Source organism: Trachemys scripta, chromosome 8 (assembly GCF_013100865.1).
Source record: "Trachemys scripta elegans isolate TJP31775 chromosome 8, CAS_Tse_1.0, whole genome shotgun sequence".
In the NCBI taxonomy this organism is placed as follows: domain Eukaryota; kingdom Metazoa; phylum Chordata; order Testudines; family Emydidae; genus Trachemys; species Trachemys scripta.
This window is the reverse complement of record NC_048305.1, coordinates 54,555,509-54,583,064: the sequence shown is the minus strand read 5'-3', so window position 1 is coordinate 54,583,064 and position 27,556 is coordinate 54,555,509. Positions and strand designations below refer to the sequence as shown.

At 44.6% G+C, this 27,556-nt stretch overlaps 1 protein-coding gene across 2 annotated transcripts in view; it reads left to right on the top strand.

The window, feature by feature from the left end:
- SHCBP1L (SHC binding and spindle associated 1 like) overlaps positions 1 to 27,556 on the top strand; it is a 49,846-nt gene that overhangs the window by 10,960 nt on the left and 11,330 nt on the right. The window contains exons 4-7 of one of the 2 annotated variants that reach the window (XM_034780446.1): positions 5,165 to 5,251; positions 6,953 to 7,171; positions 10,288 to 10,420; positions 22,459 to 22,609. In XM_034780446.1, coding sequence (XP_034636337.1) covers positions 5,165 to 5,251; positions 6,953 to 7,171; positions 10,288 to 10,420; positions 22,459 to 22,609 — 590 coding nt within the window. The remainder of the gene's footprint in view (positions 1 to 5,164; positions 5,252 to 6,952; positions 7,172 to 10,287; positions 10,421 to 22,458; positions 22,610 to 27,556) is intronic. The other variant, XM_034780447.1, reaches the window with a different exon arrangement.

Here is a 27,556-nt window from a genome sequence, read left to right as displayed (position 1 = left end):
TTTTTTTACTCTAAAAGGTGTTGACCCTTTTATCTTAATGTGCCAACCATATGGTGTTTTTAAGGTTTGCAGTACTGTATCTTGAGTAGAGCCAGTCAGGAATTTTCTAACAAAATGCTTGTTAATGTGTAGAAACAAACTGTTTGCAGAAAAGGATTTCTTTCAATGAGTCATTTCAACTTGAAAATATTTTGCTATTTCTTTCTAGCTTCACAATGTAGTGCAGGGGTCGGCAACATTTCAGAAGTGGTGTGCCGAGACTTCATTTATTCACTCTAATTTAAGGTTTCGCGTGCCAGTAATACATTTTAATGTTTTTAGAAGGTCTCTCTCTATAACTCTAAACTATTGTTGTATTTAAAGTAAACAAGGTTTTTAGATGTTTAAGAAGCTTCATTTAAAATTAAATTAAAATGCAGATCTTATCAGTTTAGTGCAGTGGTTCTTAACCTGGGGGTGCGAGATGCCCTTTCTGGGGGTGCGAGACATGGGAGAATTTTTTAGAAGGTAAATCATCGAAAACTCAAATTAAGCACGGGCACATAAATACAGGGGACCGGGTGGCTGGAACCCCAGACCAGCAGCGAGGTGAGCGGGGCTGGCGGCTGGTATCGCAGGCCGCAGCAGACTGAGCGGGGCCGATGGCCGGACCCTGGCTGGCAAGGGGCCGGCGTCAGGAACCCCAGACCCGCCGGCTCCTGCCTGCCGGCGTCCTGGCTGCTGGCCCCGCTCAGCCTGCTGCCAGCCAGGGTTCCGTTTATCCAGGCCGGCAGTGGGCTGAGCGGGGCTGGAAAAATTGGCTCGCGTGCCGCCTTTGGCATGCATGCTGTAGGTTGCCGACCCCTAGTGTAGTGATTGCCTCTCTAATACCCCAGTGTTTTGCCTCTGCTCAAAGAACCTGGAGGTTCTCTTAGGACTCATCTCTAAGCAGGAGTTACTTCCATTGTGCATATTTCTTTTTTCTTCCTCTTCTTGGTGCCCCTAGTAGGTTAGGGCAGGTCTACACTTAAAAAGCTGCAGTGGCACAGCTACACCAGTGCAGCTGCACCATTGTAGCGCTTTAGTGAAGATATTATGCTGACGGGAGAAACTCCACTTCCATGAGAGGTGGAAGCTAGGTAGACAGGAGACGTTCTCCCATCAACCTAGCGCTATCTATAACAGGGGTTAGGTTGGTATAACTGCATTGCTCTGGGGCATGGATTTTTCACACTCCTGAGTGATGTAGTTATACCAATGTAAGTTTGTAGTGTAGACCAGGTCTTAGAGGATTTTTGAGAAGAGGAGTGTACGGGAAAGCTATTACTGAGGAGGAAACATGGCAGTGTAGCAGTCTTAGCTGTGATCACCACCTACTCACTCCACTCTACAGACATCCGACAGGCAAGCCTTAAGCTGGTTGGAATGGAAATTCTGCAACAGGACCTGGCATTTTGGAAGCAACAAGCCAGAGGCCCCTAGCTTTTTATTTTTCTCATCTGACTGTGGTGAAGTATGGGTTCTAGGAATGTTCCCAAGAGGCTGGTAAGTCAGCAGGGTCAGGAACAACCTGGGAGCATGACTTGCCTACTGCTTTCAGTTTGCCAGTGTACCTGGTGTTTTTGGCCCAACTGTCTAGAGCATTAGACAATTTTTCTTGTGCTTAAGCTCTGACTTCTACAGGCTTTGAAAATGAAAACATCGTTTAAAAAAAACAAAACAAAACCCCAACAACATAGCACTCAGATGTTTCAGATTCTCTGTATTTGGTATCAGTTACCATTATATTGGGGCAGCCTGAGGGTTGTGCAGATATGGATTTGTGAAGCATATTCTATAGTCTGCATTTCCCTACACCCTATTACTACTCCTTCTGCTGTCTTTTCCTCAGCAAGTCAGTAGAGTGGCCTGGTCCAACCTGCTGATGCCCGCTAGCCCTTTATTACCCTGGCTTTCTCAAGTGTGACAGTATGGCCTAGTATGGTTCTTTGTATTACCACTGCATTCTCTTTCCCTGCCCCCAATTTGATTTGATTTTTGTATTTTGCAGGATGCAGAGTGATCTAGGCCATATTGGTAGCCTGTCAGTAGACCTGTTTTCTGTCTGGCCTCCCTTAGCTCAGCGTGGCCTAACTCAGCTTGCCTTTTTACCACTGTTGCTGACTTTTCTTATGAGTGCAGCAGAGCATCCTAGCCCCTACTGCAAGCATCCTGCCTATACCAATAACAGACAATCAAAAGAGCTGGAATCTATAGGGATGAGCTTCTCTCTTCCAGTTTCCTTTCATGTGTTCCAAACTGGTCTAGCCTGCCACTTTACTGAGCCTGACAACGATTTTCATTCAAGTGATATTGCTGAGTGGTTAGTTGCTTACACCATTAGCTTGACAACTTCAATGGACAATCCAAATGGCTGTAATCCTGTGCTAAAATGTTAGCATTAAGAAAGGAGAGTTCTGTTGCACAGCTTTAAAACCACTTCAGTAAGGCTTTAAAGTCAGAGCATGTTCATCTCTGCTTTCCCTCCCCCTTTATAAACTCTTTCTATCATTTCTTTTTTAAAGCATTCCTCTGTCTCTTCAAGGAGCATGTCAGACTGAGGCAGCAGCAAAAGCTATAGCTACAGAAACAGCAATCTTTACAACAGTTAAGATGGATAGCCCAGTAAATTGGGGGTTGCTGTGTCTTTTGAAAAGGTTAATTCAGGCCTTCAGTAAGATACCTTAGTGTACGTGACCAAAAAGGCACTTCAAACTTCCTGGAAGTGGAAACATATTTCAGGATCATCTCAAACTTCTAGACCTCAGCACATGAAGTGTTTGGCCTGGAAATTGAAGTTTTTGCCTTCTAGAGCATGAATATTCAGGAGAGCTCATGGAACATCCTAGTGAAATCTAGAAATTGTCCACAAATCTGGCAACTTCAAAGGATTTTGAGAACTTGATTCTCATGGTGCTCTTGAAAGGACATGTATTGGAGTTCCTTCCAGATAGGCACTTGCTCAAACTATGACACAATCTTCCTGAAGGTTCAGGTCTCAATGATAGGCTACTTGTAGCATATTCCTTCCAATTCTAGCATTTTTTGCAACACCCTCACATTTCCCAATTCCTTAAAGCTGTCTCTCTGCAGAGATGCTGTTACGAGACTAGTAGAATAGTTTAATGTTTCAGATAATCTAATTTTTCCTAAACAAATGGGGGAGTTTTCCCCATACTTATTAAAACATTTTACCTGTTCGCAATTACATTGGCCAGGAGAGTTAGTTGATAGAGCCATAGGGCTAGAGGGGACCGCAAGGGTAATCAAGTCTAAAGTTTGGGGGGCTTTATCCATCTGGAATCTTTCTGTGCAGTTTTTTTGCAGATGAAATGATTTTCAGGCCTGCACCAGAATTGTGTCCCCTGAAATTATAGTTTCCACTTGAACATTGTAATCTATTTGCTTTCCTTGTATTCTAAGTTCTTTCACCACTAAGAGAATCAGTTACTTGCTTTTAGATGTTGAGATATTCAAATTCTATTTACATAAAACTAATTCTTGAAGAAAATTGGATGCAATTTTAATATTAGATGGATGACCTAAGGAAGATTGCAACAAAAGCATTATAGGCACTAGTCCTAGATGGATAAATTAAGGAGTTTGTCAGGCCTACAGTTTGTTCATAAAAGATCCCCCTCCTCCTGTAAAAGTTCAGGCATATGTCCATTTCCTGGACAGAATAGCATAGTGCTTTGAAGTAATTTTGTAGTATAGCTATGTGGACTTGAGTGCATTCCTTTATTGTTTTAAATAGATGTTTTGTCTTTGATATAACTTTTGGGCAGAAGGTGCTGCAGGCTCTCTCTTGGCTTTCTTTCAATAAACCACTTCACATGCTCAGAGAAGGCAGAAGAAAAGTAAAACAAAATAAACCTATCCTCAAGCAGTTGTTTTTTCCTTGTGGTTCATTCTTGATGTTTCAAGTTTCCCTCCTGTTTATGTAGATACGTTTTACTGGCAACTTCCCAGTTGTAATGGATTACTGAGCACCAGGTGCCCATGATGAAGACAGGTTAAATTTACCTACCTACATGTAACTTTTCCTTCTCTTAAGTGGACATCTGGTGCTCTGTGAGATCTCTCCCAGGTTGTCACCTAATTTGCATTCGTTTCCAGTTGGAGGGGAAATGTCTCAGTTCTTCCTTTTTTCTCTTTATGGAATATTCCTGCAGGGAGAGATGGAGAAGTCTTGTGATTCCCTCATATTAGGATCTTTCTTTGCTGTAAGCAGTTTCTTCCATTTCCCTGTATTATAATCGGAATTCATAATTTATCATTTTAGCATGAGCAGTTGCTTGGGGAGTTAGAGAGAGGCAATCACTTCTGTTATCAGTTCTAATTGCCAGCACTACATTGTGAAGCTAGTGGAGTTTATTTTTTTTTAGTCACAAGGCTTGGAAGATGAGGAAGAGTAACCTAGTTGTAACAAATTATGGAGCACCAGGTGCCCATTTCAGAGAAGGAAAAATGAAGGGTAGGTAACTACATTTTTTCTTTTGGACAGCCATAAACAACCATATAGATGAACTTATAGACGTGCTGTTGAGATTTTACCTAAGGTTGTTGGTGAGGTGAAGAGAGAAATCAAACTGCAGAAATTAAGCAGATTTTTCTTGCGGGGAAATAAGATTTGCGGTGTTGCAGTTTTTTATGAAGTGAAAATGTTTTTCACAACTTGAGATCACCACAGTAAAAAGTTATGAGGTTGATTGCCAAAACATATGGAAGCTTTTTTTTTTTCTGCTTCTCACACAAGGACAAATGTGGTGGCAGTATCATACAGGGGGGGTCCCCGGTATAAGTCTCCCCCTTGTCTGTCATTTCTTGAATCCGTCGCTCACCAATAGGGGAACGTGTTCCGATCCACATAGCTGTCGCTTCACCTTTTGCAGGGCTTTTCTTTGGGTGCTTCCCATGGGGTTCAGGAGGGAGGGAGGAGGAGGAGCAGGGATGGGGTGTGCTCGGAGGAGGGGGCAGAAGTGGGCGGGAAGAGGTGGGGCAGGAGTGGGGGGGGCAGGCAATTTTTTCTTATGGGGAAAAATTAAATTCCCTGGTATCTGTCGTTTCAGTATCCATTGCCCTTTTCAAGAACGCAACCCTGACTTATACTGGGGACCCCCTGTAATGTCAATATATCTTTTAGGTTTTTCTACGACTTCCTTTGGAGGGACTGGGATGACGATGAAAGTTGTGAGACCTATACGGCACTGGTAGAAGAGAGAATTAAACTGTAAGTATATTATCCCAAAAAAGAGAGTGAGGGGTGTGAGAGTGGGGTGGTGTTTTTTTTTTATTATATAAATAAAAAAATATAAAAAGCTGTGAGGGATCTCCTGATGGTACATTGGAGCACTATTCACCTTATCATAGGGTCTCCAACAGTCAGTTGCCACCTCTCACAGGGTCTACTGCATTGGTGCTTTAGCCCTCCAGCTAAGGCACACTTGAGTCCTACCCTTTCTGGGGTATTAAAGTCCAAAAATAAAGGAATGCTATGAACTCAAAAAGAGAGTTATCCAAGGAATCTTCAGCAGGATCCTGCCCTTCTATTTAGGGCAGGAATCTCAAACTCAATTCACCACGAGGACCACATGAGGACTAGTACATTGGCCCGAGGGCCACATCACTGAAACCTTTTCATACAACGATACAAAAGTATAGTCAAAAATGAAAAAAAATGAAGAGTAATATAGTACGCTATTAAAAGTCAATGTAGTAACTTTTTTAAAACTGTAATGCGAAGAGGGGTTTTAATAAATATAAACACCTGTAACTATTCCTTATGTGGTCAGTAACACTGCTGATGATCTACACCAGGAGTCTCAAACACGTGGCCTGCAGGCCGTTTCCTGTGGCCCGCCATAGGCGTCGACTCTCTCCTGCACTGTGTAACCCTTTCCACCCCCCCGGTCACAGCGCAAAGTCGAGAGGGAAACTGAGGCTCGCCTAGGAATTATAAAAATGTTACAGAAAATTTTCACTTAATCACAGACACTGTGCAGTGTCCCAACAGAGAGAACCCTGGGCAATGGGGAGGGGACCTCTGGGTGCCCAGCACTCCTAACAGAGAGACCTCATGGTAATGTGGGGGGGGACCCCTTGGTGCCCAGCACCCCTAAGAGAGAGACCCCTGGGCAATGGGGGGGATCCCTAGGTGTCCACAACCCTTAATAGAGAGATCCCTGGGCGATGATGCCCGGTACCCCAACAAACAGTTTATCACAGGGGTCTCAAGCAGCCCCGCCCCTACCCCATCTCTTCCCACCCCTTCCCCGCCCCCATTCCAACTTCTTCCCCAAAGTCCCCGCCCCAACTCTGCCCCCTCCCTGCTCCTATTCCAACCCCTTCCCCAAATCCCCGCCCCGCCTCCTCCCCCGAGTGCACCGCGTCCCTGCTCCTCCCCCCCGGAAAGTCCTAAGTGCCGCCAAGGAAGTGCTGGGAGGTAGGCGGAGGAACAGGGACACACAGCGCACCGGGGGGGGGGGGGGGGGGGAGGGGAACGAGGGGGGAGAAGGGAGCTTGGCTGCTGGCGAAGTTGGCGCTTTTGGAGGGCCGCAGGAAATAACATGCAGCCCACGTGTTTCAGACTCCTGATTTAGGGCATGTCTCCATGCAGCCAGGTCTTTTGGTCAGTCTTACTTGGCCTGGTCATCTCATCCTTTGGGAGGCTCATCCAGACAGCAAGCTGTATCTGACTCTTGGCTGAAACCAGGCTTTCCTTGGCAAAGAAGCAGAGCTCTGCTTTCCTTCCTGATCAGCCCCGCACTGAGCTGGGACTTCTTTTAACTCCCCTCTCCATACCTGACATCTGCTGCAGGTGTAATGACGCGGGGCCAGTTGGGTCCAGAGTCCTTCATTAACCCCCTCCTTGCCAGCATGGGGCCTGTACGCCCTATAACAGAAGTATAACATTTTTATTTTATTTTCACAGTTGGTGTGATATTGAGAATGGAACTATTCCTGCTCCAATTGGTCAACGTTTTAGAAAAAATCTGGAGAAGTATAAAAACATGCATTTGGAATTGATTCAGTACCAAAATAATATTAAAGAAGAACCTACAGCAGAAGAAGCTGTTGAATGTTGGAAAAAATACTATGAACTAGTAATGCTATGTGGATTGCTGAAAATATGGGAGGACCTTCGCCTCAGGTAACTTCTATAGCAGTGGTTCTCAAACTTATTTGATTGAGGCCCCTTTCTTTGTGTCTGTAGTCATTTACAGCCCCTGCCACACAAGTACATATACCTCTGGCCAGGTGCCGAGCTCTGAAGGCAGCATTGTGCCAGCAGCAGCGCAGAAGAAAGGGTGGTAATGTTAAAAGTGCTATTTGTCAATATCACTTTTCACAGCAGACTTAGCTCCCCATTGCCACCCTTACTTCTGCCCTGCTGCTGTCCCAGGGCTGATAACCAGAGCCCTGCCACCATCTCCAGGTGAAGTATTGGTGGTGGTGGGGGAGGAGGAGATCCCAGATTACATCCTGGTGAGGGATTGGGGGAGGGAGGTGAGGAGAGCCCTGGGATAGCAGGCCTCCGGCTGTCCTCTTTATCCCCTCCCCTGGCCTCCTGGTTGTGCATGGCCCTGCTGCCCAAGCCCCAGCCACCTGGGGTTGACAGCTGGAATTCCAAAAAAAAAAAAAAAAAAGTGCTCACAGCTTGTGCCTCCCGTGACACATTCCCAGGTGTGCCCCATAGTTTGAGAACCGCTGTTCTATAGTTACTAGTTCATACTTAGGGCTCTACAACAAAATCCATTCTAAACATAATTTCTTGCTTGTCCTTTCTAAATGTTAATAGAAGTTAACTAGCACTGTAATTAATTATAAACTATGAATTTAAAAGCTTCCTGCCAGTAGTTGAGACGGATATCCTCCCTAGTGGAATTATTACATTAAGGTAACCAACTGATTGTTACTTACTCTCCAGTGGAACTATTAAATCACTAAAATTTAGAAAAATCCTTGTCCTTCCATTTTTCTTTAGTTTATCAGCATATTTCAGTCCTTATCCAGATGCTGTCTGAACTGCAGTATTTCACTGTATAAAAATATGTACTGTAAATCCATATTATATTAAAAACCCTACATTAAAAGAAGGTTGCAAAGTCAAGCATTCAAAAATTGGTAAATGCCAGTTAGGGTTGCCCACAGGCAACCTTAATTCAGGCCCTGGTGTGCATATGTTCTCTGACAGTCTTTAATTATGTTATCACTTTTTCCCATGGGATCCCTGCCTCATTCAGTGGACAGGATAGATGGTTCACTATTTCTTTCTATCCTCATCATTATTTACTGCACACCACTCAGTGCAGAATTTGAACAGAATTATTAATTTGCTCATGTGTTTTCTGTATTTTTCTCATTGAGGTATCTTAGTTCTTTATGAACATTAATTAATTAATCTTCAGCATCCCCTGAGAGGTGAGGAGATGATATCCCGAGTTTCCAGATAGAGAACTGAGGTACAAAGCTTAAATTCAAAATTGTTAGAAGTGTCAGTTAATTTTGAGTGCTGAATTTGAGAAGCCTGAAGCTTGGTTTTTAGAGTATGTAGCATTTTATAGCACTTTATATGTTGAAAGTACAGTGCCCATTGACTTCAGTTGCATGCGCCTAGCACTTAACGCAAATGAACCCACATGTGTCAAGTCAGGTACCTAGAAAATGAGGAATGCACAATTAGGGACCACCTGTGAAAAGTTTTCTTTAAGTGACATACGTAGCATCGCATAGGAACTCTGTGGCAGCGTCAGGGATAGAATTCAGTTCCCATAATGTTATTCAGCTGCCCTAATGATAAGATCATCTTTTTCTTCCTGTAGTTCTCTGCCTCATTCACTACACATCTTCCAACTTCTGCAACAAATGAGGCAGCAATCCTACAACAGTCTCACTCAGTACACAACCTTGATTCATTCCTACAGCACAGTTTGTCCTGTGAACTTAATGAGGCAGGAGTTCTATAGGGAAAAAATATACATGCACACATAATTAAACTCTACCATAACATATGCACAAGGAAGCTGAATTAAGGCTGCACAGGCAAACTTAATTTTAACATTTTCTAACTTCTGAGTGCTTGACTTTCCTACTCTACTGTTTAAATAAATAAATAAAGTCTTTTTTTTTTTTAAACTTAAATTTCAAAAACAAATTCCATTATGTGGGAACAGATTTACCCCCCACATCAGTCAACAGCATATTTGGGATCTTTTGGTTCATGGCACAGCTCTCTACCACTTGAGCTAACACAGCTGATAGCAATAGAAGGCAGTTTATCTTCTGTGTGGGACTGCCAGTAGATGGGAATTGGAGAGAGATACTTTCAGTGGGTTTCACAGCAATTTCCTAGATAGCAAAGTAATGTTGAGACTTGGGAATAATGGGTTTAGTTCCAGGTTCTGCTGGGGAGTGTAGTCTAGTGGCTCCAGACATTTTTTTGCTCCTGCTTTTCTTCCCTTCCCCCAACAAGCCTGTTTCTGTCCTGCCTCCCCCCCCCCACCTCCAATGCCTTCTAATCCTCCTCCTTGCCCTGCATCTCTTGCAGATTTAAATTCTCTTTGCTTTGTAAAACGGAAGTGGATTATTATACTGAGGGAGGAAAGAATATGAAGCATAGCTAATTTGAAGAGTCCCCTTTCTAACCATAACCACACTTTAAGATGTGCCTACATTTTAAGAAATGTGTCGGGTTTTTTTGGTAAATTTTTGTTTGGACACTCCATATGCACTTTTCATTGGGGATTGGTTTAGTAAAGGAATTATGTTGTATCAAAAGATGGAGTCAAACTGTTGATCTAGGCTAGAAGATGCTTTTTGAAAATGGCCTTAAAATATTTTTTGGCCTACCTGTACTGGTCACTCAGACAATCTTTTTGAATGGATTATACTTGGAACAGTGTTTAAATAGAGTTCAATGTTTGTTTTCAAACATGGGTCAAAGCCCAGGACCCTAAAGCCAAATTCATTAAATATATTAATTTTTAGGATTCTGGAGATGGCAGCAAAGTGGTGAGTGACTTGTCTAAACAAACTTGGAAATACCAAATGTGCTGCTTTTGCATATCTTGCATTTAACACTGAAAGTTTTGTGATGCTGGAGATGTCGGTTATGTTTGTCACGGATGAAGATGTTGTTTAAATGCATATCTGTTAAAATCTAATAAATTCAGCATAAAACTTCTTAAAGTCAAACAATTTTACATACCGTGAGAAATGCTTTGTATAAAACTAATTGTAGTACATAGATTTTGGTCTAAATTACAGAGCTCATGGACCTCTGACCCCAAGGATACTGAGGCGTAGGAGAGGACACAGAGATGATGGGAAAGCTGTAACTCATATTGTAGCTAAAACAATGACAGCAGAAATGGTGAGGAAGACTTCCATTATGTTTTATGTGAGTCAGAAGGACTAAGTGTGCTAAACAAAACCAAGGCCAAATGACCTAGGCGATATTAGTACATAGCTGTCTTGAAGGAGATAGTTATTCAGAAGTGACCTCTAAACTTTTACTTCCTGATTTAACTGAAGTGGTCGCATAGAATCCTCTCAGGCCGTGGGATGAGAGAGAATATACATTTCTAATAGGCAATCCATTAGTCTGAAATGGACTAGTGGTTTGATCACACCCATTCAGAAAAGTAGCAAGCTGGTGATAAGCTTTGTTAAAACTCCCCATATGTAAGCCTAGTAATGGCACAACAAGCTCTGTTTATTTTACCTCTCTTTGCAGAAACAACTTGTTGTCATTCCACTGCAGAGCATTTGCGGAAAACCTTGGCTACTGTGGCTTGCTGGCATTCCTTCCCCCACACTTCCACATTTTCTCTCTCCTTCTCCCTCCAGCAGACATCTAACCATAGAGCTCATTAGACAAGCTGACAGAAGTAGATGTGCAGCAGGGTGTTCATGGGGATGTGTCTTTTCTGGCTTGGAGGGCAGTAGCTCCACTTTGCCATGGCCAGCAATAGTCCTAGAAAAGGGTATCTCACACCCCTTAGTGATAGGCTGTCACAGGCTCATATGTTAAGAGACTGTTCTGTGTGTTTTGGAGATGAGGTGTCCATTATTACTTATTGCTCTAGGGACCAGTGGACACCACAGCCATGGAAAAAGGTCATGAAGCTAGACGCTCTGTCTCCACAAGAGGGAACTTCATGTGTGTTTGAATTAGCTAGAAGCCTTCTACCTGTGAAAGTGATTCTTGCTGCTTTATCCAGTCTTACCACCCCAAGTTCTTGCAGCCTGGCTTCATTTAATTCTGTTCCTCTCAGATGGTTTCTTTGTCTCACTCATTCCCCCCCTGGGTTTTTGTTCATCCAGAAATTCTGCCATCATGAGATATTTGTCCCTTGAATCTGTCCGTCTTGGCCTTTCCATTGCCTCTTTTTGTTCCACCATAGCTAAGAGATATACTTGGCCTCACCTCCAGGTGTGGACACCACTCCAGAACTGAACTGAGCAAGATACCATTCAGTGGTCTAAAACTCTTTGAAGTTCTGGATAACAGCAGTAAAAGAAGTTGCATATCTGAGTAAGCTTCCTATGCCTCTGGAGAATTAGGAAAGAATTACAGGGGAAGTTATTTTTAAAAAAATACTTCTTGTTCATTCAGGAGGAAAAAATACTTCTCAGGATCTTAATGGGTTTCTGGAAGTAGGCACAGCTTCTCTAGCCTTGCCTTCAGTAAGTAAATGAAGACAGACCTGCTCAAATCCCTTTCCCTCTGGAATCTTCATAGGGTGAGCTTAACAGCATGGAGCCTCCAGGCGAATGATGCTTTGATTCCCTTCTATGGAGTTCCAGGTGCCTTGTGCTGTTCTGTGTCCCAGGTATGCTCCCATCCCCTAAGTGGGCATCTATTAAGCACCTGTGGGTCTAGAAGGCATATGAAAAGACCCTTGCAGACAATCTTTGGGATTACCCACTATCTGAGGGAATCCAATACCTGGCTTGGGACCAGTACTTGATCCTGTATATTTTCCAGCGAATGGGTCCATACTTTGAGGAGAAACACATGGAGACACATGAAATGGGATCTTGTCCATGGGGTGACATATACCCAAAACTAAAAGACCCAGTAGTTGGAGACACTGAGGTACGGATGGCCTTATGTTCTTAGCCTAGATGTAAGGTTCTGGATTTTTTGGAATCTGTCCAGTGATGGGTAGATTTTTGCCTCAGTAATGTTTATGTCCACTCCCAGAGCTATCCTTGTGGAAGGGATCAGAGTTTTTTTCTTGGTGTTTATCACAAAACCATGTTCTTGAAGCAACTGCTGTATCCAAAGTGTGGCAGCGTGGTCTGCTGCTCGGGTTGGAGCTTTGATTAAAATGTTGTCCAGGAAGGGATACAGGTGAATGCCCTCAGATTGAAGTCTGGCTATGACCATTACCAGTATAATGTAAAAGATCCTGAGGGCAGAAGAGAGGCTGAATGGTGGTAGAGTTTTGTACAGGGATGATCTGTGTCATAAGCAAATCTGAGTAGGCAGCGGTGGCACAGACATAAGGACATAGTATCAGGGGGTAGCCGTGTTAGTCTGTATCTACAAAAACAACAAGGAGTCTGGTGGCACCTTAAAGACTAACAGATTTATTTGGGCATGAGCTTTCGTGAGTAAAAACCTCACTTCTTCGGATGCATCTAGCTGCTAGGTCAGCTGAGGTGAGGAAGTCCCTTTGGGACAGGGATGTTACCATCACAGCAAGAGTTTGCATGCAGAAGCTCATTCTTTTCATCCATTTGAGTCATTTTAGGTCCAGGAATGCTCTGACCCTCCTGTAAGCTTTTGGATGATGAATAGCATATAGCTTAAGAATCTTTTGAGGGCTACTTCTCTGTTGCTGGGATGTCTAAGTGAGGTTTCATTTAGTATCAATTCACATTTGATGAGATTGCCTGAGATGGGGGATTGGATGAAGAAGTGATGGAATGGGGGCCCTTTGTTTCAGGGATTAACTGCACTACATCCCTTACCCACTTCTCTGTGGTCAATGGAGACTATTCTCCAGAGAAGTGGGAAACTGCCTCCAAGATTCAGATTTGGGTGGAGATACATTTGTTCATTGTCAAAGTGAGACCTCGGAGGTGTGTTGCTGCCTGATCAGCTGTTCCAGATATAGAATTTTTTGTTCCTTTTTGCCTGCTTTGCAGGAACTGCCACCTGGCTGTGGCCAAGATGGGGTCTCTTGTAGCTCTTTATCTAGTGCCCTTTGGGTATATCATCTGTGTCCTTCTCCTTATGGTCTTCCCCACTTAGTTTTTCTGTGCTTCAGCTGCCCATCTGTAAAAATGGGGATGACAGTACTTCCCTACATCACAGGGTGTTGTGAGGGTAAATGCATTAAAAATGGTGAGGTGCTGATATACTACTAAAATGGGGGAGGGCATATAAGTACCTCAAATATTTGGAGAAAAAAAAGCATCAAAGGAAGTTTGCAGGGTTTCCAAGTTCCCTGCTGTTGACCTGGGAGCCTAAACCTGAGAGCCTCAGCTGGATAGAGCTTGGGCTTCCAGCCCCCAGGGTCAGCTTGCTCCCCATGCTAAGTGGGAGTCTGGAAGCCCTGGGATCTGTGACCCTTAGGCAGTCCATATAACAGGGTTGCCATGAAGTTGTGGATCCTGACTCCAAAGCAGGCGGGTGAATTGGCAGAAAACCAGGCAAGTTTCCATCGAAACCGTGCCTGTATTGTCTCAGAACATATGTTTATTTTGACATGTTTCTGCAAAATATTTGGCTTTTGATGAATTGGCATTTTTGGAAGGAAAAACATTTGGTTGGAAAATTTCCAGCTAGCTGTAGTCATATTGGACATCCAGCAGACACTGCATGAACTTGATGGTCATGGTCCTGCAAGAAATCCTCACCTTGTTAAATTGGTGGAAAGACCTTCAGATGTACAACAGAATACCCTTTTTTTCCTTTAAACAGTGTCCCTGTGGGTGCTCCACTTTAGGTGGCAGTGTGACCCAGCGCCATCGATCAGAGATTTATGGTAGCAGTGTCCACGCAGGTCGCACATGCTCAGTAGGAGTCTTGCGGTACTGTTGGTGCCGTGTGTAGAACGCGCACAACTTGAGCCCTCCAGTTCCTTCTCAACCATCCTCGGCGGAAGACGGAGCAAAGGGGCAGTGTTAGCACTTCTCCCTAAAACCGTTAAATAGTTTTTAGATAAATATTTATATAAAGTTGTTATAGAGATAGTTAGTCAGTGTTAATTTTTTTTTCCTTGTTAATTAGTCAATCATCACTAGTTAAAATGCCGGGGTCTCCAGGCTTCAGACGATGCGGCTCCTGCTGCAATGCCGTGCCCATTTCAGACGGACACTCTTTATGCATATGCTGCCTGGGTGAGGGGCATATTCCCCAGTAATGCCCCACTGCAGCAACCCAAAAGCCAGAGCCTGACGGGACAGGGATGTCCGGCTTAAAGTGATCTTGATGGAGAAGTCCTTCCAGCCTGAGACGGACAAGCAGACATTCTCTCTGGGCCCTCCTTAAGATGGAAAAGGAGACCTACCCTCTGAAAAACCAAAAAAGAGGGCTCAAACATCTCTGCAGAGAGGTCCATGAAAACAGAGGCGGTTTCCTGCAAGGTTGCTACCCCCGATGCCATCTTACTCTCCAGTGAGCACCTATGACACTCCAGGCACCTCCGGCACCACCAAGGTCAGAGCAAAAGAAACAGAGTTGAGCCACTGATGAAAACCTGCCTCCTCCACAGCACCGAGCTCACCGGTACGGGACTCGGCACTGAGTGGGTCAGGCACCATGCATCCACACCCAGCACTGACAACTCAGTCGGCACTGGTAGACACCACGAAATAGTCACTGATGGGACCGGCCAAACACCACCACCAATCGGCAGCGACTTTATCAACGAAAGGTAAAACACCCATGGCACCAACGACTTCTCAGAAATCAGCACCAACCGCTGTACCAGAGAGACTTAGAAATCTCATTTGCACCACATTTACGGATCCTCGGTGCCAAGGGCTCCCCCACAGGCTCCAGAGGAGATCACAGCCCACAAGACATAGCACAGTTCTCCAGTGATGAGGAGGAGGAGATGCAGGGACAGTACCTCCTATCTCTACGTCACTCCTCACCTAAGGTCCACTGACCAACGTGGAGCCACATGGGTCCAAGACACCAGATGAACCAACCATGGTGTGGACCCCCATGGATGTACCCTCCTATGGCTTTCCCGATGCTTTGGGAACCGTGGAGCTCAAAAAGGGTTCAGCTTTCTAGACTGTCCACAGTGCATAGACGCGAACTGCGCTCTAACCCAACATCTCCCACACCACAACCCTGGGAGACACAGGAAGGGGGAGGACACAGAGATGGGCACAGATCATGACATCTTCTGTACACAATTCATCTTCCTCCCCAGATGAGGCGATTATGCCCCCACTGCTAGCCTCAGCAGATGACTTTAAAACAGTTTCAAGAGTCTTGCAAAGCCACGACATCCCACTAGAGGAGGTAAAGACAAAGCAGCACAAGCTGGTACAAATACTGCAACCCGCATCTACCTCCAAAATTGCCAGTGCCATCAATGAGGCCATCTTGTATCCTGTGGAGACCGTCTGGCAGACACCTGCTTCTATTCTGCCCACCTGCAAACGAGCAGATGGAAAATACTATGTACCATCCAAGGGGGCAGACTTTTCCATTTGCGCACCCACTTCCCAACTCCCTAGTTGTCAAGGCAGTAAATCACCGTAATGAACAGCCACAATTCAAGATTACACCCCATGACAAAACACAAAAGACTTGACTTGTTCGGACGCAAAGTATATTCCTCCTGCACCCTTCAGTTTCAAGTGGCCAATTATTGAGCACTATTGGCCAAATACGACTACAGCAACTATGGAAAACTTGCCCAGTTCACATCTGAACTCCCAGAGGAAAAAACAGACACAATTGCAGGCCATTGTCACTGAGGGACAGCTCATATCCAAAACAGTCCTTCAGGCAGCATTGTAGACAGCTGTAGGAACGCACCAAGCCTCATGGTTTCAGGCCTCAGGGACATCAAAAGAACTCCAGACAAAAGTAGAGGACTTACCTTTCGACCGGGAATAACTTTTCTCTCAGAAGATGGACGAGGTGCTTCATTCAATGAAGGTCTCTTGGGCCACGGTCCGCACCTGGGGGATTTACACCCACCCTGCAAAGAGAAGGAGATACCAACCATATTAGAGCCTAGAGACTCCTTAAACAGGCAACAGCGACCATATGATAATGCCAGCATCAACGATAGGACAAGAACACTTCCAATACAGAGTACTACCATTCGACCTATCCACCACCACACTATTCCGGGAGCTCATTCTACAAATAAACAAACGAAAATCATCCATAAACCTGGTACAACAACTAGACTTTATTGGGGCACACCTCGATGCCATAAAAACCAAGGCATCATTAACCCTTATCAGATTCACAAACCTCATCTCAGAGGTACAAGTCAGTCCTCAAGTTCGGGCTTGTACTGTCCTACAATTACTAGGACACATGACGGCCATGATGTTCGTGGTATGACATGCAAGATTACATATGTGATGCCTACAAGCTTGGCTGTGCACGGTATACATACCAAGCAAACACAACCTACAGAAACATCTCAGAGTTCCACAAAGTGTCCAGAACTCATTACAATGGTGGACAAGTCCACAAAATGTCTGTATGGATATTCCTTTCCAACAGGAACCCCCGACAACAGTGATCACCACAAATGCCTCACTGATTTGCTGGGGTGCTCACATGTGGTCAACACACCATACAGGGCAAATGGTCTCTGGGAGAGACTTAACTGCACATCAATTTGCTAGAGCTACAAGCAGTCTGCAATGCCTGCAGACATTTCCTACCTCGTATATGGAACAAATCCATTCAAATTATGACCGACAATATCGCCTGCATGTTCTACATCAACAGGCAAGGAGGTGCTTGCTCACATTCTCTATGCACAGAAGCCATGAGACTTTGTTATGTTGTATGCACCAATTCCAAACATCTCAGCGTGTTACCTGCCAGGCTGTCAGAATGCAACAACAGACATGCTCAGCAGGTACTTCTGTCAAGATCACGAATGGGAGATGAATGGAGAAGTCCTGAGTTCAATCTTCAAACGGTAGGACACTCCCACCATCGATCTGTTCGCATCCCCGATGAATCGCAAATGTGCGATGTTCTGCTCAAGATCAGGACTGGGACTACGGTCACTAGGGGATGCCTTCCTCATCAAATGTGAGGCACAACTCATGTATGTGTTTTCATTGATACCAGTGATATACAAGATACAAGCAGACAGGGACAAGGTTATCCTTATAGTTCTGACATGGCCCAGGCAGGCATGGTATCCTTCCTTACCTGTTACACATAGCAATATACACCTCGCGAGTTCTCCCTTGCTGACTGGATATGGTGACTCAACACAATGGTCGCATTCTCCACCCGAACCTGGAGATATTCCACCTACAGGCATGGCTCCTGAATGGTTCCACCACGACAAAATAACTTGATCAGAACAAGTTAAACACATGTTATTAAACAGCAGGAAATTGACTATGAGAAATACCCTACCTTTAAAAATGGAGGTTCTCCACCTGTTGTCAAGGAAGACACCTGACAAGCAATTCAGCACCACCACCATCAATTTTATAACAACTGTTGGAGCTGAAAAGCACTGGCTTAACAATGAGCTCCCTCAGAGTCCATCTTGCGGCAATTTCAGCATTCCACCGAGAGATCGAACTTTGACGTTCACACACCCAACTACAAAATGCTTCCTCAAGGGTTTCATAAATGTTTACCAGATGTTCAATGACTTACACCAACATGGGACCTCAACCTGGTACTGAAATGCCTCACCAGACCACCATTCGAATCATTAGCCACCAACTCATTACTCCACTTATCAATGAAAGTAGCCTTCTTGGGCACCCTTACCTCGGCCAGAAGGATGAGCAAGATTGGAGGATCTGCCATGAGTGCCCCTACACAACATTCTTCAAGGACAAGATCACGCTAAGTCCACATCCTAAATTCTTACCGAAAGTAACTTCAGTATTTCACATGAACCAATCTATTCACCTGCCGACATTGTACTCTAAGCCTCATGGTACTCCAACAGAAGCCGCCCTACACACTCTAGACATTAGAAGGGCGCTAGTGTTCTACCTTGAAAGAACCAAACCTTTCAGGAAATCCCCTAGACTTTTCATCTTTACTACTGAGTGCTTGAAAGGAGACTTTATATCTACTCAGAGATTATTATCCAAATGGATTTCCTCATGCATTCAAACATGCTACCATATCTGGAATACAGAACTACCAGAGCACATTAGAGCACATTCTACTAGGTCCATTTCATCTTCAGTAGCATTCCTTAATAACGTTCCAATACTAGAGCTCTGTAAGGCGGCCACTTGGGCCTCCATCCAAACATTCGCAAAGCACTATGCAGTCACACAGGACTCCAGGGCTGATGCCATAGTGGGTCTCACAGTACTTATCTCAATGACTCGAACGAACCCAAAGTCCCTGCAGCCCTTAGAAGAGCACCCACAGGGACACTACTCAAAGGAGGAGGAAAAGTTACTCACCTTGTGCAGTAACTGGAGTTATTTGAGATGTGTGTCCCTATGGGTGCTCCACTACCCACACACCTCCCCTCTACTTCGGCATTCACAGTGAGGACCCTGTGGTAGAGAAGGAACTGGGGGCTCAGGTCATGCGTGCACTACATGCGGCACCAACAGCACCACGAAACACCAACTGCGCATGCGTGAGACCATAAATCTCCGATCGACGGCGCTGGGATGCACTGCCCCCTAAAGTGGAGCACCAACAGGGATACACATCTCAAAGAACTGCAGTTCACTGCACAAAGTGAATAACCTTTCCTTCTGCTCCTCTACATTTGAAGACTGTTCACCAGACTTCCTCACTTAGGGAGGCTCTCTTAGAGCACCTTTAAACTTGGGACCTATGGCCCGCTCAAGAAGCTTGTCTCTACATAAACATCCTAAAGCTCAAAGGCTTCTGTCTGGCATGAATGCCCTAGAAACTAATGATATACCTGAGATACATCAATGATATTTTCATCATCTGGACAACAACTTAAACTCCCTCATAGATTTCCACCACAACTTCAACCACCACCACCCATCCCTTAAACTCTCTCTGAAACACTCCCACACTAGCATCAACTTCCTGGGCACCCTGGTCAGCTTCAACAGTGGAACCCTACAGACAACCATATATGAGAAACCCACAGATCACCATACCTACCTTCATAGATCCAGTAACCACCCCAAACACACCAAGAAATCTGTTATCTGCAGCCAGGCACTCAGATACCACAGAATATGCTCTGAGGAGAGTGTCTGGGTATACACCTCAATTCACGCAAAACCACCTTCACCAAACAAGAACACTCCACCAGAGAAGTAGATTGCTTCATGGAACAGGTCATCCAAATACCCTGAGAGAACATGCTTCAATACAGAAATAAACCCTCCTCTAACCACACCCCCATAATTGTCACCTAACACTCAATGTTGGAACCCACATGGAGGTACCATCAAAACCACCACAATCCATACTTGATGGGGACCCCATCCTGAAAGATATATCTTTCTTGAAACTCCTCTTCTGGTCTTCAAACAATTCTCCAAGCTCATAATCAGAAGCAAATTCCCCATAGACCAAAACATACCAATTCAAAAGTGGCACCGGACCCTGTCACAACAAGAGATGCAAAACCTGCAGACGTATCTCCACTGCTACAGTGATCAACATCCCCCGCACCTTTCAAGATCCCTGGGTCCTACACATGCCAATCACAACATGTGGTGTACCTCATCCAATGCACTAAATGCCCCAATAACAAATATGTTGGTGAAGCTAGACAAGCACTATGCTCTCAAGTGAACTTACACGGGAACATGATAAAAGACAAAAAACACCCTATCACCTGTGGTTGAATACTTTTCACAAAATGATCACTCTGTATCTGACCTATCAGTCTTCATTCTCAAAGGAAACCTTCACAACACTTTCAAAAGATGAGTTTGGGAGCTTAAATTCATAACTTTGCAAGGCACTAAAAATCATGGATTGAGTAGACACACTGGATTTATAGCTTATTACAACAATCTATAACGCACTAAAAATTCCCCCAGCTGGCTTTCCCTCCTGCCTTTCCTTTCCTCTCTATCACTGCAGGGTTGTTCACCTTGAATGGTCCCTTGAAATATGTATGAACTACTTATGCTAAATAATCTGTTCCACTTGTATTTAGCTGTGACACTTGAGTACGTTTCCCAGACCTGAAGTAGAGCTCTAAGTAAGCTTGAAAGCTTGTCTCTCTCAGCCACAGAAGTTAATGCAATAAAAGATATAACCTCACCCGCCTTGTCTGGTATGAAAGGCATTTGTACTGTTACTCCAGGAATCTATGACCATGTGCTGATAGATGCAGAAATAAGGGTAGCAATACTGCAGCCTCCCCTACACTAACCTTGCAACTACTCCACAACTCCTTTTTCTGGGGTCACGACCCTTACAATTATAACACTGTGAAATTTCAGATTTAAATCACTGAAATAATTAAATTTGCAATTTTTAAAATCCTATCATCATGAAATTGACCAACATGGACCGTGAATTTGGTAGGGGCCCCAATTATGATTTGTTCCTTCTACTAATCCCTCCCCTTATCTTTCTCCTCCTCCTCCTCCCTTCATCATTTACTTTTTCTTCCTTTATGCCAACAGTATATTGTAACAGGTAGATGCCATTAAGCATGCCCACTTGGGGTATGGTGTGGCCTTGCAGTCCTGCTGCCCTCTTATTCTGTTGAGGTCATGCAATGATTTTCTCAGACTTGGGAACAGAACAAGATACACTCTTTGTGATGTTTTATTAACTTATTTTACAGAGTATAAAAAGCCGCATCTCATTAAGCCCCTTAACTCCAACCCTTCTTCTGACCTGGGGGCTAATGCTGACAAGCACCCTCTTCCAAGTTCAGGAGTTCCTAGCACCCATCCCAGAGCTGGGTTATCATGCAAAACAAACTCATGCTTCTCAGATGAGGAGTACATCCACAGCGCTCCTCTTGGAGCAGGATTATGCTTCAGGCCAGCTGGCCCCTTTTTTACTCCTTTCACGTGTCAGCTTGGAGGCGAACAGGCCATAGTTATCCTCCTGCTAGAGCAGTGGTGGGCAACGTGCAGGCCGTATGCAGCCCGTCAGGGTAATCCGGTGGCAGGCCGCCAGACACTTTGTTTACATTTGCATGGCCGCCCACAGCTTCCAGTGGCCGCAGTTCGTTGTTCCCCAGCTTATGGGAGCTGCGGGAAGCGGTGCCGGCTGCAGGGACGCGCTGTCCGCTGCTTCCTGCTGCTCCCATTGGCCGGGAATGGCGAACTTGGAGCTGCAGGCGGCCGTGCAAGTGTGAACAAACTGTCTTGCAGCCTGCCAGCGGATTACTCTGGTGGGCCGCATGGGGCCCACGGGCTGCCCACCACTGTGCTAGAGTCTTTGGGAGCACTTCCCTCCAACTGAGCCTTTTATCAGACCCAGGTATGTTTTAGCTAGTTAGCTGCCTAGATGGCTTTGCTCTCCTTAAAGAATCCTGTCACAGGTAGATATAAGGGGAGTCAGGGCCAGCCACCCTATGACATATATACATCCATCATACACACTCTCGGGCACTGAGCCATATCACATTCGCTTCCTAATATCTCTTTCCCCTCCTCTCGAGCTCTCAAAGACCATCTACCTGGTACCTTTCACATGAGGGTTGAGTTTCCTCTCCCCAGTACTCCATTCTGAGCACCTCCAATGAAGAGTTTTGGGTCAAGGGGGAGTAGCAATGGTGGGAGTCTCCTCCGGGACATGGGACCAGGTGTATTGTTCCTTGTTCTCCACATGGGGTGAAGATTTTCTTCTTGCAACAGAACATGGAAGGGGAACTACTGGTGGGGATCAGCTGCCACAGTTTAGCCAAATGACTCCAAACATGCAGGCTACTCTGTTTTGAGCAACTAATCCCCAAGGCCAGGGGGAAAGAGCAGGAGGGGGCTGGAGATCAGACAGGGTGTCATGGAGGAAAAAGCTTAGCTATGGAAAAGAGGGCAGCTGGCAGGAAAGGAGCAGGTTCATTTTTGTCACTCCCTTTATGCTGCTCTCTGCAGCCAGGCAAGCTCGAGAATGTTCCACAGGGGATTGGGATGGGCAGGAACATGGGACTCCACATACAACATGCAATCCTGCTGTTTGAAATGAACTCTGCAAAGGTAAATGACACGAAGAAATAACAGTGCAGCAGATTTCAAAAGATTGTCTGTTAATTCAAAAGTTTCATGGTGTTTGTGTGTTTTAATAGTTGTTGCTCCCTCTTTCCTTTACAGGTTAAGGATTTTTCTGTTGAGACACTGCTTCAACATGATAATTTAAACATGGCTTTGGATAGCTGTTACAGTGGCGATAGTGTGGTCATTTTCCCGGGAGAATATAAGGCTGTAAACCTCTCCATGTTAACTGAGGATATTATTATTCAAGGTCAGTAATGCATTCTACTTACTTTTAACGTTACAAATTGTAACTATATAAAGCAGTCCTTCAGATCAGCAATTACTACAAGTAAATAGGGAGGCAGTGGGGAACCCACTGTGAATTCTAATGGGATTAGTAACACTGAATCTGAAAACAGACAGAATAAAAGTTGTGCTAGTCACCCTGGTGTAAAAATACTGTGCAACTGAATGCAGTATATAAGGAATGTAGTGATATATTAATTCAGTAAGAATTGTTAGGGCTCCATGTTTGTCACAGAAGTCACGGATTCCATGACCTCTGACTTCTGTGGGGGCCAATGTGGCTGACCCCAGGGCCAGCTGCTCAGGTGGCCCCGGGGACAGCCACGCTGGCCCCTCCTGGAGTAGCCCCATAGCCAGCCGCTGGTGGAGTGGCCCTGGGGACAGCCTGAGCAGCAGGCCCCGGATGGCCAGTGCAGCTGCTGCTGGTGACGGTCCCCAAGTGGCCGGAGTAGCCTCTTCCCCGGGTGTCCCCCAGCAGCCGTCCCCGGTGCAGCCGGTGCTGGAGCTGGCCCCAGCCCCCCCCAGCAGCAGCCCCCCCCGGGATGACCGCTCCCCATCAGCGGTACCTTTAAGATTTAGTAAGAGGTATTTATAGTAAAAGTCATGGACATGTCAGAGGCCGTGAATTTTTGTGTATTGCCCGTGACCGGTCCATGGCTTTTACTAAAAATACCCATGACTAAATCTTAGCCTTATTCATTGTTAAGAAACCAGTAATGTAGTAGTCTTGTTGATGAATGGCAGCATTCCTAGTTAACAAGTGAATATGGAAGTAGTAAATGTGAGGACTAAAATCTTTTTATATCCTTTTTTGACAGGTTAGCAACTAGATTTTTTTTTCTTCAGGTTACTCAACCAAGAAACTGAAAATTAAAACCAAAACTCAATAAATAGCCCCAAAGTATATGTCCCTCTTCACTGAAGCCTTCTGAAAAAATTTCCTTAGCTTGGCCAACACCAATAGTATTGATGCATTTAGTATTGGTAGAAGATGACGTCTTGGCCCTAATTTTTAATAGGATCTAAACTGGCGTGCCAATCATGCATATACACTCAGTGCAAGTGCAAAATGTCAGGCACAAATGATTTAACTTCAGTTCTGTCATGTACACCTGCAACTGATTTCAGGTGCAAAATTGAAGCTCTAGGTCCTTTTAATTGGAAAAAGAATGAATCTGTTTTTGACATTAACAGATTTTTCCACTCTTTGGTACCCGTAACAGTTTATTTTTAAAGTACTCTCCATCTCATCTTTCAGCACTTGCCTGACTTCCTCTTAAAGTGATGACATTGCATCTAGAAGTACTCTTTCATCTGGTAAGCCCTTAGATTAGAAGATATCTCTGAGATCCTAGTCAATCCACAACTTGATAGATTTGCACTAGCGTCACACTTGAATAAGCAATAATTAAGCAATAGCATTATGTAAAGTTATTTGGCAACAATCCAGGTGACTTAAACTTCCTCTTGCATCCCAGTTGTGGACAACTCAAGTTCTAAACTCCCATTCAACCTTCCAGATTATTCCCTAGACTGGTTTTTCTTAAATCTAGTCAGGCCTTCTCTTCAGGAGGGTTTATTTAAAATGGATGAGAAACAGAAGATATGCTAGTAAGTATTCCTCTTACGGCTTACCCAAGCTGGCTAGCTCTGTAACTTCGTGTCATGCTTCTGAGCGACTGTCTACACTGGTCTCCGAAATGGCAGCCTCTCTGCTTTGCTTGCTTTAGGTGAACAAATGTCTCTGTGATCCTAGGAGTCTTCAGAGCAGATAGGTCTAATGAATGCTCAAGAATGGTGTATGCTGGAAAACATGGGCCATCTGTGCAGTATGAACTCAGATGCTTGTTACCTTTGTCTTCATCAAACTAGCTGTATTGAAATTAAGTCTATTCCTAGATCCTATTTGTCTCATCCGCCAGGACTAAATATGTCCTGTGATATAGCACGGCCAGAGGACAGCAGGAGAGTGATAAATGGGAGATATGTAAGCCCCAGGATGATGGGAGCCTTATTCCCTGTAGAGGGAAGAGGGGCTGCTACAGATTAATTAGAGCACCTGAAACGAATTAAGCCAATTAGAGTACCTGAAGCCAGTAACCTGATAAACCCCTGCTTCAATCAGATAGTTGGAGGAGTTGAAGCAGAGTGGTTTGGTGTTGGAGCGAACAGTTTGGAGGAGAGCAGTTTGAAGGAGTTGAAGCAGAGAGCAGTTTGGAGAAGTGTTGTGGTGGGCCAGAAGACCAAGACCCTAGGTAAAGGGAAACCTGGCTTGTGCAGAGCAGAGGGACTCTGCAGACACAAGAGGTTGGGAGAAACTTGGCCCAAGTGGGGAGAGGGCAGGAAGCCCCACAAGCTGAAGGGCCGGAGAGGGAAGTAGCCCAGGGGAAGGAATTGCTAGTTCAAGTGGTTCACCGCTATCCCTAGGGCCCCTGGGCTGGGACCTGGAGTAGAGGGCGGGTCTGGGTCCCTCCCTCTCCACTCCCTTTTTTTGGGGACACTAGTTGGACAGTTGATACCCCACTTCAGGGGTGAGAAACATTGCCCTGAACCCCCACAAGAGGAGAAAGCACGGGACCCATCATTATAGTGCCAGCAATTTGCCACAGTCCGTAATACATGCATGCACAAACCCTTGGCTCCTGATATGTCTTAAACCATTCAGTCATTCATTCAAAACATCCATGAGAAAGGAAACTAAGGCTATGACTACACTACAGATTATGTTGGCAAAGCTTATGTTGCCTAGGGATGTGAATAAATCATCCCCTTGAGCAACATAAGTTACACTGACATAAGCACTGGTGTGAACAGCACTATGTCAGCAGAAGAGCTTCTCCCACCGACATAGCTTCTGACACTCACGGGGGCAGGAGTAGTTAAGCCAAACAGGAGAGCTCTCCCCTGTTGGCTTAGAACAGGCTCCATTAGAGGGTTTACAGCAGTGCAGCTGCACCTCTGTAAACTCTTAGTGTAGCCGTGCTCTTAATGTTGGCTGCTTTATACCTGTTCCTGGGTTCCTAGTTTGGATTTTTGATTTTACTGGATCAGAGCAAGTTCTCAATTACATCAGGCACTTTGCCTTAATGGGCTTGCCTGTTTTATGCCACAGTATAACCAGATTCCATCACCTTCTCTTTCAAGCTCTTTGAGGAGCTACTTATGAGTGTAAATAATGTAACCATCACTAAAACACTTATACCACAGTATCATGTATTCTACCTAAATAGTGAACTCTCTGCTAAAGATCACTAACAGGCAACAGTATCAGACCACTTCAAAACATCTCTTCAACAAATCTTTGCTGATCCCTTAGATATTTACTTAAGACAGGCTTTACTGTATAAATAGAAAAAATTTTAAATGCAAAATAGGTTAATGTAACATTATGGTCAGAAAACTCAGAATAGAGAAATAAAGTTAAGGTTCTTTGCGGTGGCCTCGGCCTATTCGAACTTGAGAACAGTTAGTTTCTTTAAGGCTACATCAGTGTCCTCTCATAGCAGCAGATGTTCATAGCATGGACTGCAAAAGGCTATGCAGACCCAGCCCTCTCAATTGACTTCTGTTGTTTTCATCCCAAACTATAACTTAGTACATTGGGTAAAACGGTTGTTGCCTTGCACATTTTATTTTTATTTTGGACTTAGAGTTCTAGGATTTTTGATCCCTGCTGATCACACTTCCAAGGATTCTGATAAGAAAGGTGAATTTAAGCAGTTTATGTCATTTCTCTCCTGGTTCCTTGAGGCAGACACATGCATTTGCTGTTTGTTCTGCTTACAGTAAGCCTGTTCCCCAAACTGCTGCACTGTGTGCAGAGCCTTCAAATCTCAAGTCTGCACCAGTAAGCAGCAGAGGTTTTATGCCATCCTCATCAAAGAGGCTTTAAAAGCTCAAACCCTGACTCTGATGTTGAATCAGCTGTCCTTTGACTGAATAGAGTAGACCTCTTTTAGTTTCAAAGCCAAGAAAATGAGGAATAAATTCCACAATAAAGTCAGTTCAAAACAGATCAGGGTCCATGACTGTTATGCCTATGACTTCTACGAGTACTGAAGTCTCGGACGCCAATAACATCAGCTCTGACATGAACCTTTTTCATATAGAGGCAGATCTTTTAAGGTCATTCATTGGTGCCGGGAGCTCGCAGATATCTAGTGGTGTTGGAAGCAAAATACACTCCAAATATGAATCATATAGGAGCTCTGCTGAATATTCTTTAAATCCTCAGGAATCTCCACTGGTGGAACTTCACAGAACAGGAAGAAGGAAGTTTCATTTCTTTGGGCACATTGCAGAAGTTGACTGTTTGTGTGAGACCAAGCTCTGGATACATTTTCTAGAATGGAGCAGTAAGGTGGATTCTAAAAATCTCTTCTGCTACTGCTTCATGGGTCACGTTCAATTGTTAACAGACAGCACTGCAGCTGCGTATTGCGTTAACAAATAGAGTTCTCAGAATTTGTCTCCACAGTGATACTTATTTCTCCATGTCTTCAGAACTTCTGTGTTTTGAGCACCAGGCTTATAGAACTAAGACTGAGGAAAGCATAATAATGTTCTGCTATTTTCACTTGGCATTTTACCAGCATGTTAAATGTGTATCATTATTAGGTCCTGGTTCAATGCAACATGGCACATGCAATGAAACAAGTAGATCTGGAGAGGGAACAAATTTGGATAACTTAAATTCTTCGAATGATTGCTCATGTCAATTCCAAGTAGGTGTGTGCGCGCCATGTGCACAATCATTGGAAGGTTTTCCCTAGTGGTACCCGTTATGTCGGCTGTGGAGCCCCCCGGAGTGGTGCGTTCATGGCGGTCCCTGCCGACCCGCCACCTCTTCAGTTCCTTTTTACCACCAGTGATGGTCATTGGAGCAGCTTTTCTCTTGCGTTTGCAAGTG